The sequence below is a fragment of the Silurus aristotelis genome (assembly GCF_946808225.1).
Source record: "Silurus aristotelis genome assembly, chromosome: 13".
In the NCBI taxonomy this organism is placed as follows: Eukaryota; Metazoa; Chordata; class Actinopteri; order Siluriformes; family Siluridae; genus Silurus; species Silurus aristotelis.
Genome location: NC_139586.1, coordinates 10,398,973 through 10,416,703, shown reverse-complemented (window position 1 = coordinate 10,416,703; position 17,731 = coordinate 10,398,973). Strand labels below are relative to the sequence as shown.

The 17,731-nt window shown below is 36.7% G+C and overlaps 1 protein-coding gene across 3 annotated transcripts in view; it reads right to left on the bottom strand.

The window, feature by feature from the left end:
- The window catches only part of LOC310735591 (3',5'-cyclic-AMP phosphodiesterase 4D-like), an 83,838-nt gene extending 67,090 nt beyond the window's left edge, over positions 1-16,748 (bottom strand). Inside the window, exons 1-6 of one of the 3 annotated variants that reach the window (XM_083558509.1) lie at positions 16,594-16,748; positions 14,964-15,365; positions 14,719-14,885; positions 13,894-14,609; positions 10,055-13,855; positions 8,362-8,412 (exon numbers count right to left, since the gene is read on the bottom strand). In XM_083558509.1, the coding sequence (XP_083414635.1) occupies positions 8,362-8,385 (24 nt within the window). In that variant the 5' untranslated portion in view covers positions 8,386-8,412; positions 10,055-13,855; positions 13,894-14,609; ... (1 more) ...; positions 14,964-15,365; positions 16,594-16,748. Of the gene's footprint in view, positions 1-8,361; positions 8,413-10,054; positions 14,610-14,718; positions 14,886-14,963; positions 15,366-16,593 lie in introns of all 3 variants that reach the window. The other 2 variants (XM_083558508.1, XM_083558512.1) reach the window with 2 other exon arrangements.
- Positions 16,749-17,731: the final 983 nt, after the last annotated feature.

The window sequence follows — 17,731 nt, the reverse complement described above, 5'->3', positions numbered from 1 at the left end:
TCAGTCTCTGCATGCAGAACAGACACTTCATGAGCAGTGGTTTTATGTCTTAAATGGAGCATATGCTTGATTTACCCATCATGAGTTGTAGTTGTCATGTAATAGTGGAGAGTAAACTAGTGGGTTGGTGCAAATTAACAAAAGATGGGGAGAAAATGAGAAAAAATAAAGAACATCCAATCACATTATTTTATTTAGTACAAAACCAGCTGCTGGGGAGAAGTGAATATAAACCACAGCTGCAAAATGCATTCAGGGTTTTTTTGTCATTGATCTTTCCCTTAGAAGGAAGTGTCTATAAGTATTACATAAAACAGAAGATTTTTCTAACAGATGTGTTCAACAGAACTCTCCACCGCCGTCATTAAAACACCAAATCGGGGAGTATCTTTTGGAAGAATGACAATTGTCACTCTAGTTATGAGACCTGTATAACCTGCACCAAACACGGCTTAATGCCACCGAAAAGCTTTCTTACCAATAAACTAATAAAGTGTATTGTTTGTTTTTAAATCGTTCTATAATAAATCATTTCTGTGTTGCTCAGATCTCCAAAGAAACAATACAATCCGACAGACAGTGTGGCCAAATCAAGACCCAGCCTGCCTTCACAAAAACTGTGATCACAGTTTCCCGGAAAAAAATTAAACAGGTTCCGACTGGCACACACATATACACACACGCTCTCCCAAACAAGGCGCTCTAACTTCCTTTTCCACATTGTGTCTCCACTGTGGGCCTCAGAGGTGTCAAACTATTAGAAAAGTGTTACATTACATACAGTAACGTTTCTTCAGAAGTGACAAAAGTAAATTTTGTGCCGCCTTCCCTTATTAGCGAGAGACTTGGGTGATGGATTATCTGTTATCTAGCACAAGAGTGAATATGCCACATACTGTGTAGTGTTTTTTCAGGAACTTCTGTTCACACAAAGGGTTTCATTTTGTTGTACATTCCTCTAAATAAAAAAACGTGACATTAAATGTGCAAAAAGCAAACCGTGTGTAATATTTTGGCTACAGCTGGTATGTTGACATATAAGCCTACAGGAGAGATCTGAACAGACGGTGGTTGTTTTCAGCCAAAACTGAGGTCAGCTTTATAAGGATATCTATCAGAACCGGTTCTTTACTATAAATCCCTGTGATGAAATATGTGCCAATTCAGTTTAAGTGGAAATGCTAAAGGACTTCCCTGAAGCTATAGGCTCTTTCCATACCTTTTAGACGTTTGATGACTCATGAAGTGATGATGTTGAAATAATATTTGAGGAAATGATTCAACTTTATTCATCATAAACAGCAATACAAGTTGTATTACTCATTTCACTCTAATATAAACATTAATCAGAATCAGAGTTTTATTGCCAGAAAAGGAATTTGTCTGAATGATAGAAGCTGGGTAAGGAATAAATAAATAAATAAATAAATAAATAAATAAATAAATAAATAAATAAATAAGATACCATTTTTGCTGCCTCATTGTGGAGTTTTATTGTTTTTGTTACTTTTGTTTGCTCGTTCGTCATGTTTATAGGCCTAAATGTCTAGATGTGCAAAATGCATTTAGACCTTGCGGTCTGCTTTTTTCTTTTCTTTTTTTTTTTTTATTGGGGTGATCGAATACAGTAGTAGAACCTTGCAAAGAAGACCACAGTGATGAACATACGTACATGACACACTTACACCCATGCAATTAAAGCAATCATTTATGTAATCATCCTTAGTAACTGCCTGGTCAGGGTGATTTTGGTTTAAAACTAACAAAAAATAATTTGATTATTTTTTCAAGCTAAATTTGTTAGAAAATTTCGCTGGTAGATATATATTAAAAACAACAGCACAATAGCACAACATGCTGAATTAGGAAACACCAACTTTAGGTTTAAATCCAAGTAACGATACGGATAAGAATATCCAGAGTTCAAAACAGTTACAGACAGTGGTGTACAGATACGGCTGGATTCACATCCAGGGTTTTACTGGATTGATTGTGAGAGAACAATTAAAATGGCAAAGAAAACTCAAAAGCATAATGCAGGCCCAAGGTCAGGTGATTGGCTGACAGACACCACAAGGCAGACCTCTAAATAATCAGTGGCATCAGCAGTGAAAACCAAGAGTAAGAAGTCTCTGCAATGACAGGATGAAAACCCCTTTTATATATTTAGATATATAAAAGCGATATGGATCATGTAACTGGTTATCTAACATAGTTCTTGGTTGTACTGAGAATTTCGGAAAATGGTGGGGAAGCGGAGTGCGATAAACTGAATATGTGAAATTTCCCCACCGATTCCCAGCAAAAAGAAAATTCTTCATCGGTCATTAGAATAAAACCTGAACAACACCCAAGTCCTACTTAACCATCAAAACAACAATCAACTGTTAACATTTAGCAAGTCTTTCCAATGCTGGAGGAAAGTTTATTTTTTCCATGAAACTCAACAGCATGTCTTTACCGCTCTGTAACCTAAAATAATAGACCAGGTATATCTACTGGGGTTCTGCATGGTATAGATTTTCTTTTTTATATGTAATTCTGTGTGGGGTTAGGCCCAATGCTTGAAATCTAGTACAAAAGCAAATATGAATATATTATCAGCATCAGCATCAGGGGTTCTAAGAAGACACAAATACATATATAACTAGGAGATATGGGTTGTGATTTGAATTTTGTAGGACACAAGCAGTGTCAGAAATGCATGCACAGTCTTAATTTATCCTTAGTACTTGCCAGGTCAGGGTCACTGGGCTTCAAAACTAGGCTACTAGTTTTAATAAAATCACAGGCAAGTTTACAAAATGACAACACAACAGGTTTAAATCCTAATATAGATATGAATATCAATATCTGGAGCACTATACAGTTACAAATAGTGATGTACTGAGCTCGATTCAAATACATCCTAATGCATTTTAAAGTTTGATTTGAATCAATAGTATCAAATAACTGCTTAAGAATATATCCTAAGCAGGCATAAAAAATACATCCTAAAATAACATCTCTCTAGAGAAAATGAACTCAAATTATGAACTTGAGTAATACAGCTGCAGTTAAGAAAATGTCAGCACCAAATTTGAAAGCTATCCTGACATTTGTACTTCCCCAATGTTTCCAGTATACTAATAGAGTTAAAAAAAAAAATACAGATATAGACATATGGAGTGTACTTGTGTATCCCTACATATAACCATATATTTTATATAAAACCTCTAAGAATATGTCAGGTTCAGAATATGTGTTTAGATCATCTGCCTGTTTGGAGGGTGAAGCCACTGGAATTGAGTAGTAAGGATCACACAACTTTGCTGAGTTTTAATTGCACATGTTACAGTGTGTGGCAGAAAGAAACAAAAGAGGGAGAGAAGAGAGAAGAGAGAAGAGAGCAGAAAGAGAGAGAGAGAGAGAGAGAGAGAGAGAGAGAGAGAGAGAGAGAGAGAGAGAGTTGTGTGTGTATTCTAGCCACTCTTAAGCTGAAAAGCAAAATGAAAAAGTGAACATGTCTAAAATAAATAAATGTTTTGTTATACTGACACCAGCCTCCAATTTCCTCTTTTTCAGACCCATCAATCTCTCCACACAGGTTATTCAAAGTGTCCTGGTGTTCATCATGAACAAACCCAAAACACAGATTTGATTCTATGCTTTCTGTTTGGATATAAGGCACTAAAAGGCAAGTGTTAGTCTAATGCTATATCACATTTATCCAGGTATCCAATCTATTACCCTTTACCATAAAGCGTTATTATCAGTAGATGCGATTCAGTTTTACAAAAGCTCAATTCAGTATGCATTTATCTTTAGATCTACAAACTCTGCAAACTGAACATTTACACCAAATTAATGGCAATATTATAAAGCTAACGCTGCCCCTTTGTTGCTTTTGTGTTTGTAAACCTATTTGTATTAGTTAGTATTTGCATTAAATATTCAGGACTGACCTACTTGAAAGCCTCTCTTCAACACAAATTTATGAAACAAGCCTGCTGTGGAAGAGTCACCACAGAATGGGGACTAAGGTCTGACTGTGCCTCCATCTGCTCAGCAATAAGGCTCAAGAAACATGCATTTTAGATGCCATGAGTTCATTTGATTTGGGGGCAGCCAGAACACCTGCGAAAAAACAGAAATCCTTGACTGACACAAAGCAACTGTATTTTGTTTCCGAATGCTGAAATGGTTTTTACTGTTGAATTCTGCAAACTGAGTGGGCCAAGAGGTGTTGATTAATTTTCTATAAAATCAGCCAAATCTGCTGAGTGTGCATGTTTTATTACACTGTCTTTTTTATAGTAACAGTTCATTCACATGTATGTTGAATATTGCACATAATCCATGCCTAATAATAAATAATTTAACAACAATAAACAACAATTACAAGGTAATATTTAACTACACTTACTATGGCCAAATGTATGTGAACACACCTTCCCGTGGTCTCACCACCTGCAGGAGGGGCCGTAAGGGACAGTGCTGTGAGGATTGGGCAGCAGTCGAAGGCGGGGGCCTGCTTAGACCCCGCGACCCGAATTACGGATAAGCGGGAGAAAATGAATGAATGAATGAATGTGAACACACCATTTTCCCTGATATACTGTATTTCCACATTTGAGGCCATTGCACTGATAGTGAGCAAGGTCTGGGGTGAAGTCAGGGTTCCAGGATTTATGGAACAACTTCATGTCAGAGGTGTTCATTGGGGTAGAGAGATTAAAGATTTTCTACCCCCGCCTCAGCAAACCATGTTGCCATGTTGCTGGCTTTGTGTAAATTACAAAGAGAATCCTCACTAGAAACACCACCAGCTGGTGGTGCAATGGTGAGGTCTACTAAACAGATCACCAGGTCAGCACATCCCAGCCTGCAGGATATCTATTCCAGGTGGTGCAGGACCAGAACAGGAAAGACTTTAAAGGAACCCACACACCCCCAAATATAGACTGTTTCAATGGCTGCAGCCTGGAAAACACCTCCACAACCACATGGCCAGGACTACGGGATTAAGAAGATGAATTGCCTTTCCTCAACTCATCACCCTGAACTCATGACCACCATACATACCTATTAATATAAATCTGTTTATCATTTGCATACTCTTTTTCTAACCTCTACATCCATTATTCTATTGTCTGCATAGTCTATATGTTGTCTTTGCATTGTGTCTCATTTTACTGTCACATTTCAGCGTACCTGATACAAATGCACATCAAATAAACCGTGGAATCTTGAATCACTAGTTTTGACAGCTTTTCTCTGGATGCTGTCTTGTGTTCATGGCCGTTAAAATTAATTTGAACCATTTTTAACTGTTAGCATTTACTTGTGTATTTTTAATTACAATAAATATATAAACATGTTCCCTTACGAGGGTAATATCAAGGTCCGTGACGTCGGAGTGACGTGGGGCCGCCTTCCCGTGGGCTCACCACCTGCAGGAGGGACCGTAAGGGACGGTGCTGTGAGGATTGGGCAGCAGTCGAAGGCGGGGGCCTGCTTAGACTGCTGCCCCCGCGACCGGAATTACGGATAAGCGGGAGAAAATGAATGAATGAATGAATGAATGAATATAAACATGTTTTGGACTGACCTTTGAATGTTTTTTCCTAATGTTTGGAAATTTTAAAAGGGTACCAATTAATGTAAAGTTATGATGACTTAATAATAAATAAATTAAAAAATAAGGAGATTGCATTTATTGTAAGATATAGTTTTGGCATAGTTTGCTGTCAAAGTTGGGGTCATTTTGTAATGTTTGTTTAACTAAATATATACAATAACTTTCTTTTTTGGGGGTTATATACATTGCTTTAATATATTATTATTCTTCAACTTGATTTATAGATTACAAGAAATCTTTTGGTATTAGTTTATACATCTCCAGATACATCCCTCTCTCTATTCTGTTTGTGCTGTGAACTCCACTCCACATGGAGCCTCAGCAGGGATCTTCATTAAATGTCATAGTCAAAACAGATTTGATTAAAGACTAAATGAAAGCCATTACAACGCAAATCAGCATGCATTAAAAAAACAAGACGCTATCAGTGTTTGAAGAGTTGTAATGATTATTAACAAAAAATATTCAAAAGATCTGGTATGTAACAGTTAATTAATCGACATTAATCTGATTGCTTTGCTTGTTCCTCGGATTTGAAGTAAGACCCTGCGGGTGTGATTATGTTCATTATCATCGGAGATATGTTTCAGGTTCTGATGATGATGATCGTGGTGATGATTACTCTGCTTTTCACTTGATTGAACTGCTTTTAGAACTGATAATGGAAGGAGTAAGCATATATAAACATAACATTGCATTCTATTGTAGGATAATAATTTACAACAAGGTATATAAAGTGTCTTGAAACAAAGGAAATATATTTTAAACCATTTTCTTTTTTCATCTTCTCCCGCTTATCTGTAATTCGGGTCGCGGGGGCAGCAGTCTAAGCAGATTCCCCAGACACTTCTCCGTGTCCAGGGATCGGGCTGTCAAGGCCCCCGCCTTCGACTGCTGCCCAATCCTCTCAGCACCGGTCCCTTACGGTCCCTCCTGCAGGTGGTGAGCCCACGGGAAGGCGGCCCCACGTCGCTCCGACGTCACAGTCCTTGATTTATTTTTCTCGTAAGGGTCCCCTGGAGCATAGAGGGTTAAGGGCCTTGCTCAAGGGCCCAAGAGTGGCAGCTTGGCGATACCGGGGCTTGAACCCCCGACCTTCCGATCGGTAACCCAGTGCCTTAACTGCTGGAGCCACCACTCCCCCCTTTTTTTATTATTTAGTATTTCTTATAAAAACACATTCCTAAATGGTTTAATCAGCAATGATAACCAATTTGTAAAGTATTTAAAAAATGCCATGATATTTGATTACACAGCAAAAATGTTTGGTGGAATGAAATAGCTATATACTGTGGACAAAAGTATTGGGATACCGGACTTCTCCAGCCATATGTGTTTCTTACCCAAAATGTTACCACAAAGTGGAAGGCACACAATTGAATTCCGGGAGCATTAAATTGTCCCTTTACTTGAATTAGGTGACTCAAACCTGTTCCAGCATTAAATTACCCCTGTGCACAAAGCCAGCACCATTAAGTTATGGTTTACATGGGTTGGAGTGGAAGATCAACCCTATTGAACACTTTTGGGATGAATTGGAACGCTGTCTGCACCTGAGGCCTCTTCAAAATACATCATGATCTGATTTTACTAAAACCCTTGTGGCTGAATGAGCACAAATCTCCACAAGCACACTCTAGAATCTAGTGGAACATCTTTCCAGAAGGATGGAGATTATTATAACAGCAAATGGGGCCTAAATCTTATGGTCCACAAACTTCCTCTATATAGTGTAATATAAATGAAGTCCATCGCATACACCATTTGATTGTATTTGTTATTTTTGCTAACAACGTGACACAATAATTGCTTTGTCAGGAATCGTCTTCCTCCTCTGTTTTTGTGTTTCTTCTTTACTTGACTGGTCTAAACAAATAATAAGTAATCTCCATCTACATCTATAAAGTAGGTGTTGGCTGCTTGCTTGGGACCTTTGACATAATGCTATTCAATGTGTAATGAGTGAGACTGTTCGTATCACGTACGCGTGACTCATTTTGACTTCGGCAGCACCGTACTCTTTTCAAAAGCAATCTGCTGTGTGAAACTCACTGCCACACTGACAAATTTCCAATATGTTCCTCAGATGAAAGCAAAGTCGTAAGGCAGCTCTTAGAATCTGCTTCGAGGATTTACGCTGCATATTTCATCAGGTTTAACAGCTGGTGCATCTTCAACTAGCTAATTATTTATTCGTTGTTGACTTTCCTGACAATGTGGCATATTGCCGAATATTTTCTTGAGGTGTTCATTTCAGGTTCATTCATTCTTACAATGCAGGAAATTTAAGGCAGCGATGTGTGTGTGTGTACTCTGTACTCGGCTTGTATGGGGAACGTGATTGTGTGTAAGTACTTCATGTGTTTGAGATAAGCTCTTTGTTTTATGACAGCGTGACTCCCTTCACCCACAACCACAGCAAACTATATTCTTACGTGTGTATCTGAAAGAAAAAAAAAAATAGCTCTTTGCACTCATAAAACAAATTCTTTACTTTACAGTTGTTTTTTTGATTTTAGGTAATAAACAGGGCTTTTACATGGGCAAAGTCCGACTACATGCTTGATCTACATGATGACTTACTCATCACTTAATTACGTGGACAATACAAAGTTTAATTCTGAACCTGGTCACTTTATTTTCATCATTACTTTATTATTTTGCTTTCGCTTGGCTTCATATGATTGAAATTGATTTGTATGAATTAAAAATGGTTGATGGACTCAGAAGATATGGGTTACCTCTGAAGGCAGACGAGAAGACATCGACACAGACTTCTCCCTCTATGTTGCCTGAAAAAACAAAATTCAAGCCATGAATAACTCCAGTCACTTGATAGGGGGTCAAATTTGCAAGATCCAGGGCCTAAAGGTGTTTCTGTCTTATCAGTGGGTGTCATAAAATACACTCATGAGTGCACTCAAGTGTCCAGCGCTCTGACGCAGATTTATACTATCGCATGTAGTAATAAAGAGAGTCAAGGCATAACCGCACACACTCTGACTGCTGCAGAAGGTGGGAGGGAACGGCAAAGATGCCGTACCTTGTTATTTTGTCGAAACACGATATGGATCTGAAGCAAGCCACCCTCCCCCTTTGCCTTGAGAAAATATTCAAGAATGCATGAGCCAAGCGCTTCCCTCAGGAGGCAGCCGATAACATTGTGATGAAGGATCTTGAGTAAACAATGGCGTGCTCATCAAGGCTCAATTATGACATCGAACGAATAAGTGCCCGACCTGCTTCCGGCTCCTAACTCACAATGTCTTCTAAATTGAGTGCAGTGACTTGGAAACCTTTCATAGTAATTGTTTAATGGTCCTCCATTAAACAGACACATCATTTCTTTTTTTTTTATTATAGAATTACCGTGCTGAAATTAGGTTTGGGAAAAGTAAAAAAAAAAAACAATCTTTTCTGATTACAGTTTTGGAAGAAATAAAAAAATTCTGTCATTTGCAAGTACATAAAGTAAGCCTGCCATTATAACTTCTAGGAACTGATACCTTACTGTTTACCAAGTGCTAATACTTACTACATCTACAAAGCAAATATTGCACAGGATGCATTTCTGAAGATTATCTAACCGTGTATTCATGACGCTATAGACTACATTCAAGGGTTCTTCCTGTAGTTCCACTGGTGCCATGAGGTTCTACTTAAACACAATACACTAAAAATCAGGTTTATAGGAGCAATCTTATGCACCGCATGCATTCCAGATGTAAAAGTAGTTATTATTTGCAAATGAAGACACATGCTACATGTAAAAGTTCCTTCGGATAGTAACAAGTGTGCAAATGGCTTCTACTTCCACAGTATATTCATAACAGCAACATTATGCATTACATTCTTTACAGATATTGCATTAGAACTGATTTTTGCTCATTTGTATACAGACTACATTTGCATCCGATTGCAACAAAAAATATATAGATATTCATAACAGCAATGTTACACCACACATACATTTCAGATGGAGAACATTCAGGGGTACTAGAGGGGTACCACTTGCACCCTAAACACTACAAGCAAATATGTTTTAATGTTATGCAACCACGTGCATTCCAGATGTTGCATTTAAATTGCAATTATACATATATATTTTTGCAAATGTATTTATATTTTACACTCAAGACGGTAATAGGAATGGTTTCAGTTTCACCAAAAGGGTTCTACACGACCCTATGTGCCTTTATGAACACTAATTATGTGTTCATAAGAGAAACCGAACAAATACGCATGTTGGGTTTTCATCGTGGCAGAAGAAAACCTCTGAAACAGGAATGAATGAAGGAATGAATGCTGGATTTTGAGTTCACACTATCACCCTTTAAATCGAATTTATAATCTGGAGATCTGTAATATTTCATTAAAGTTCTCGACAGGAAATGTGTAAACTATGCAAGAAGAAGAAGAAAACTCGGAACTTACTTTACAGCTCGGTCCTCTGACTTTTTTCTTCTTTTTTTTTGCGGTGATGAAAATCTTGAAAAGAGGCGCAACAAAGTTGTCGGTCTTCTCCTTCTTGTTATCTTTAGCGGTAAAAATTTCTAGTTGGAGTAGCTGGAAGACTCACGGATTGATCAGCACACTGGCGCATTATGTCTTTCTGTATGGCTATATATATGTATTTATGTATGTATTTATATTGAGTCTCCGCGGCTGCCTTGCTGTCAAACTTCAAACTCAATGCAAAAGTTCACTGCCAGTGACGCTGATGTGGTCACGTGGCAGGAAATGAGTAACACCAGATGTAAACATAGTACACGCGTTCCATTGAGCTTACTTTCATACAGCCTTCAGCTGTGGTGTTATTGTTGATCTGTTTTAGGTTATTTCATTTCGAAAGCTTACCATGACAATATTTAATAACGGACTCTAAAACAAACAAAATAAAGGGTTTAGTACTTTGTCTGGGCGTGTATGTTTTTGTTCTCCCCCTCCATCCTGTCCACAGTAGTTGATTGTCCTTAGTAACAGCAAAATTAGATCCAGATGTGTCCTAGTGCTGTTGTAGCTCCTGGCTCCTGGGGTTGGGCATTTTGTGCCTTCTGGGATGCTTTTCAGCTCACCACGTTTCACACACGTGCTGATTTGAGTTACTATAGCTTTCCTGACAGCTTGAACCAGTCTGCCTATTATCTAATTTCTATCTAATGTATGTATATATTATATATTTATATATTTTAAAGCAGTGGTGCCTAGATTTTTCATTTGAAAAGCTAAAAAACCCAAACTTGATTAAAAGCCATTAGCCAAAAAAAAATAAATAAAAAAATCACATTTACATTATACCAGGGGTGTCAAACTCAATCATAGAGGGGGCCAAAATTAAATACTGGGTCTAAATAGAAGACCAAGCACTGTCAATAATTAATGAACAATAAGGAATACAGAATAAAGTGAAAAAATAAAACAGTAAGTAAAAGCAGTACATTCTGCTATCATGCACTTATGCCTCAGTAGGATGTTTGCCATTGTTTCTTGTCTGTCAGTCCATTAATGTTTAGGGATCAGTTCTGTTCTCTCTGAGGATAGAGTTAAAAACTCAAATAAACTACTCACACAGGTATGTACTTTCAAGCATGCAGAGTGTTTGAGCAGCCTGTAGGCAGAGAGGGGGCATCGTTTTCAGGAACGAAGCGTAAAAACTGTGCAGTGCGCACAGAGTCAAACTTTGCCAGTTATAATAGAAACAGAATAGAATACAATGGATCTGTGGGCTGGAAGTGCCCCATGTCCTTGGATTTGACATGTCTGCATTATACCAAACATTATATTGAAATTATATCAGATGAGAATATATTCTTCTCCTTTATGATTTCATAATTTTGTAAAGCAAACAAATAAACAAATACATAAATGAAAACACCCTGTAATCTGCTCAACTAATGCAATTTTATTTTTAAAAGTTCTAGTTCAGTGAAACTTATAGTTTAATGAGAAACAATCCAATTTATTTCTACAATAGTGTGTAATGACTAATAGAGCTATTTAGTTACTTCCAATGAAACATGAGATAGAGAGCTAGTACAATAAGAGAGAAGCTAGTCCATAATGTCCATTTTTTTTTTTGGGTCAAAGGATCTTTGGCCCATGTGCCCTAATTTGGGTATCTATACTCTAGAGAGATTTGCAGTTTCTGAAATGCTCAAACCAGTTGAGGTCTATTAAGGGTGTACATGCTTCAAAATATATTGAGGAGGTCTGGCAATGAAAAGACCACAAGGTCACATTTTCCTCCTATTCATTATGCTAGATGGGAACACAAGTTGAAGCTCTTGACCCATATAATTTACACTGCTGCAGCCTAATTGCTGATTGGATAACTGCATGGAAGAGCAGGCGTACCTATTAAAGTGGCTTGTGAGTCTATGTATAGTATCACTAGGCTTAAAAATAATATAAAATTTATTTTTGACAAAGAGTGGTTCAACTGACAAATGCAAACGTCTGAAAATGGGTATTTATATTTTTTTATTTGAATTAGGTTTGTAAGGCAATCAGAACAATGCGCTCTGTTATGAATCTGTTTTACAGAAAAATATTATATGGACAAAAGTTTGTAGACACCTTAACGTAAGATTTTTCTGTGCTTTGTGAACATCCCATTCCATGTCTGATCCCTATTTGTTGGTATATTAATCGCCACACTTCAGAAAATGTGTTCCAGTACATAGATTGTGCTTGTGATTTGTGCTCATTCAGTCACACGGGTGTTTGATATAAATGGTGTGAAGGCCTGCGGTGCAGTCTGTGTTTGAATTCATCCCAAAGGTGTTCAATAGAGTTTAAATCAGAGCTCTAAAGCAGGCTACTCAATATCTTCCACTTTTCTAAAAACATATCTACATGGAACTTACATTGTGTCCATAGGCATTATAATGCTGTCTCCTTTTTTATGTCAAGGGAAATTTAATGCTACCATATGCAAAGACATCCTAAAATAAATTGTGTTCTTCCAACTTGTTTGTGAAAGCTGTAAATGTCAGGTGTCCGATCTTGTGTATATACTGTAGATTTCTAATTTATATTTAATATTTCTACGTTTGTCTCTAATGAGTGACTCAGAGATGACAGTGTTGAGTAAAAAGTCCCTATATGGTATAATGAAGAAACCTTGACAGTAAGCAGTTTGCAGAAGGAAACTCATCCTTATCTGTATGAAAGCAGATAATGTGACTATAAAAATGTGTCATTCTTGAAATACAATTACAGCATTTGTCACAAGCCCTTATTTAAGACAATGTGCAATTATATATTTTACCAAACTGAGCTGTTGAGAGTAAAAGACCATGCCTAGGGGGGCAAATGCAGCAGCTTGGCAGTGCTGTGGTTGGAACTCATTTGATCAGGGGTCCAACGTCTTAACCACTAAGCCACCACTTCCTTATTCAATATAGTCAACAAGTACAATACTGTTAAAAGGAAATGGTAAGCATTTGAACAACTTAAGGGTATAAGTAATTTCTAAATTCATTATAGTTTTACATTAAAGTCTATTGTATTGCATTGTTCATTAACTGTTCAATTACAAAAACTGCAGTTCTGAAGCGATCCAAAAAAGAAAAACAACATCCACAGCCATCTTTAGAGTTTTTATGAAATACTATTTACATCAATCTCACTTTTAAACTTCATAATATGGACATACGGATATAATTTAGAATAGAGAAATAAATCCACACCATGTTCATTTTTTTAGGTAACAGATACAGTACATGCCCTATATACATGTACCAATATTATACATCTAACCCTAAGAGAATTGCTTCATTAACAAAGAAAATACAGTTTAGTACCCTTTCCCTAAAAGAGTGTGCACCCAAACAAATTATTTTTACAAATTCCTAAGATGAGTCTTGATTGTCTATTCATTTATAGATTTGATTGTTTTGTTGTTGGTTTTCTTTTGTGTATATTTTCTGTATAAATAATATCCCCACTGTGCACCACAATGCCTATTAAAAGGTTTCATTACAGTATGCTTAGAAGATATTTTTAATTGTTATGAAGATCAGTCCTCAAAAAACACCATCTTTTCATTTTCCATTTTTTTTCTTTGACCCAAATGTATATCTGACCTTTGTTTCATTCATATTCAGTAAGCACTGTGTCCTGGCCAGAGCTGGAGTCTATCCCAGGTCAGTGTGTGAGTTGGGAATACACTCTGGGTGTGACTGCGTGTTATCACAGGACACCTTACACACACACACACACACACGCACGCACCTACGCACGTACACACACACACACACACACACACACACACACACACACACACACACACACACACACACACACATACACACACACCTAGGGGCAAGTATGAGTCATTAATTTACTTAAGGGCATGTCTTTGAGAGATGGGAGGAATCTAGAGCCCCCTAGAGGAAGCTCATATGGAGACGAGGAAAAAAGAAGAATCCTGGCTGTAGCAACACCACCCTAGTTAATGCATTGAGAATATTAAAATAATGATTTCTTAGTAAGTTCAAAGTACTCGAAGCTACAATGAAGAAGGTACTTAATGAATTATAGCCTCGCCAACCCTTGCACTCATGACAACCAATAGTTTTAACAACAAATAAAGTCTAGAAAGGGAATAAATATATAATGGGCAAACATGTAAGCCAAAAAAAAATGGCATGAGGCAAAAAATCATGATGCGCACACTCCCATGATCCCTCTGTCTCCCTCTCACGCCCAAGCACACATATCATAGTGGCATGCTCTTAGGATCGTGTGACATATCCAATACAATCGCACCTGATATTAATTATTTCTAATTTTAAAAACATGTCTGATGTGTAATTACATAATTACACATTTGAACAACAATGCACTACATGTTCCACTTAAAGCAGGACTCCATCCAGTTTCCAGTATGCATTCTCATGAATGATTGTACAAATGATATAAGTCTTCAAAGCATTATTTATTTCGGAGGGTACTGAGCAAATGGTGCATCCTCATTCATCTTGTTCTGGTGGGAGTGAGAGAAAGAATTGATAAAAAAAATATAGAAAAGCATCTGGCAATGCTAAGTGATTGACAGACGCAATACTCAAGAGTATAAGCAATTAATAGCTCACCATAGGTAAATCATCCAGCCTTTCAAACTCTGAACTTTTTTGGCAGTTCGTGGCGATCTTACTGATTGCAACCACAATCACCAAAGCCAAAATAATAAAGAAAATGGACAGGATGGCCACAAGGCCTGGGTTCCTCGCCAAGGTGTCTTCTCCATTATTACTGGAAGCTGTAACAGTATATAAAGTTCATAATAATGTGTTATAGCAACAATGGGGAAGCTGTCGATCCTGATTAAATACATTACCTGAACTTGGGGTCGTGTTCAGGTTTTCTGTTGAAGCACCTGTCTTGCCAGATTCTACAGTAGATGATAGGAGGGGTTTTACTGAACTGCTTTCAGTTGTCCTTAATGCAGTGTTTCCACTGTCCTGACTGTCCATTGACGTCATTTTGGTCTTTTCAGTGGTGGTGATCGTGCTAAGTGAGGGTGAAGATGTGGTTCTTAGATCGATGCTTGTTTCAGGAGATGTGCTGTTTGTTGTATTTACTTCAGTCAAACTCTGACTCACTGTTCTTGAAAAATTTGTTGTAAAAGTAGAGCTGGTGGACATTGTTGTTGTGCTGGGTGGATGGGGAGTTTCAGTGGTGGACTTGTTTTGTCCTGTATCTTTAGTTGTTGGCAGAGTAGTCGATTCCCCTGCTGATTCTGGTTTTGCGACAAAGATTGACAGTGCAGTGTTTAATTCCACAGTTAGCTACTGAGAAATCCTTTAACATTCAGTTTTATACCACAGTGTCATTGCATTTTAAAATCTGATTAGTCAGAATGTCTTAATCTTTTATAATGGCAGTTACTACACTAGCATGAATGAGCTGTCGTTCATGAGATATTTTAATATGTAATTGTTTCTATATTGACAGCTCATTCACAGGTATGCCAGATGCTCCAAATAAAACAAAACTCAATATATGCCATTTTTGGCAGACACCCTTTTTCCAGAGCAGCTTAAAATTATCTCCAATTTATACAATTGTGCAAGACCCCAGAAAAAGGGTTATGGGGGTTGCTCTAGAGCCAAAAAGAGGCATCATAACTAACAACTTTCCAATCAAAAGTCTAATATCACAACCACTGAGCTACTATTACACTAACATGTAAATAAATTATTACACTACCAATATTACACTAAACTTTTAACTGTGTAAGTAAGATGATTTTGTACTTTCCTGTTAGAGAAAGAAAAGAGAAATTGAGGTTGGTGCTGAGTGACTTTTTTTTCTTTTTTTTTTTTATAGCTATAGCTATAAAGTAAAAACAGGAACTAACTTGACTTGTGGCTGTTTCAATACATTAACAGAACAAACAAATGTTTTCAACTGTAATGTCAGAATAGTAATGATTGGTAAATTGTTATGGAATAAATGGGATAAATGTTTTTAAATAAGTAAACTTTGCTGCTATACAGCAGTTATGACCCAAACATGGATTATTTTTCAGCACATCCTATTTTGTGTTCCTTCCTTAGTTAAAGTTAAAGTAGGTAAGCTTCTTGGTGTAGCACTACATAAAAAAAAAAAGTACATTCTCCCCCCACCCCCCAAAAAAGTATATTTACATCTTACAGGCTTTTTACAGTGATGGGCTTCTTATGTAAGTTGCTCAGAATTCCCTTACATGTTTTAATATGGCATTCATTTCTAACAAGCAAAGTTAACTTTACAGTTATCATTAAACATATACAATGTGAAAAAGAACTCAAATTACCAACAAATTTATTTCTATAATTAATGAGAAATACTGCCAAAATTCACTATTTCATATTTTTTAATCTTTTACACTAATGATTTATTTGTATCCATACCGGAAATCCTTGATTTGTGCCATTCCAGAAGCAGTATAACATTCTCATTTCCAAAATATTTAGCAGACTTACCTTGTAATATGCTGAATGCAATGATTAAAATTGTGCCCACATGTATCACTTTAGCCATATTGTTACGGTATAGCAGCAGCAGGACTAGCAAAAGCAGCAGTGAAGCAACTTGCCAACTGATATAATCAGAAACCACACTTCTAACAGGATGTGGCTGTATAGCAGAGGTGTGGTTTTTTCAACAGGATCATATCAATAATATCTCACTCTCCTTAGTCAATGTTTGCTTTGGTAGACTTTATATTTAAAAGAGGGATCAAGATGTTATACGTCATGCTCAACAAGGCTGAAATGGCTAGTCTTTAATGTAAATATTAAAAAAGAGAAAAAAAGAAAAGAAGTGTAACATAATGTAAAAAAAATCTGGGAAATCTAATCATAATTGATTTATGTAACAGTTCATTTTTTATAGCAGGGAATGAATAATTAGTAGAAGCTGTTTGAACTCTAAAACCATAATCATCAAAATAGAGTTGTACAATTTACAAATGAAAACATACCCCCTTTTAAAATTTCTGAACCATTCTACATTAATAATGTGTAGGACAAAAGCATTATAACATTCACACCAGCTGATTAAAAATAAACCAGACTTCCCTGTATTATGATAAAAACAATAGTTAAAACAGTAAAGGCAGCTAACACTTGAGCTATTTTAAACAAATTGAATTGTGCAAATTAAACAATGAAGCAGAATATCAGCCGAACAGACTCACTCTTAACTGGCCTGCAGTCCAGACCTTTAAACAAATTGAAAACATTTGACAAATCATGAAACAAAAAATACAACAAAGAAGACCCATGACCTTTAAGCGTCTAGAATTCTGTATCGGACACAAGAACATTCCTTGCCCAAAATGTCCAGCAACTTGTTTCTTTAGTCCCCATATGTATACAGGATTAAAATAAAATTTCCTCGGTTTAAACATTTTATATGTTTTTCTGTGATCTACTGTAAATAAAAATGTATCGCAAATCATTGCAATCTTTTTTTATTTCTATTTTACACAGCATCCCATCCCAATAATCTACTAAAATAAGATGATTTTAAGCTTGAAACAAGTAAATCAAATAAAAATTTTAGCTTAATAATCATAAATTTGTTTGGAAAAAACCTGACAGAAATAATATTTTTGCA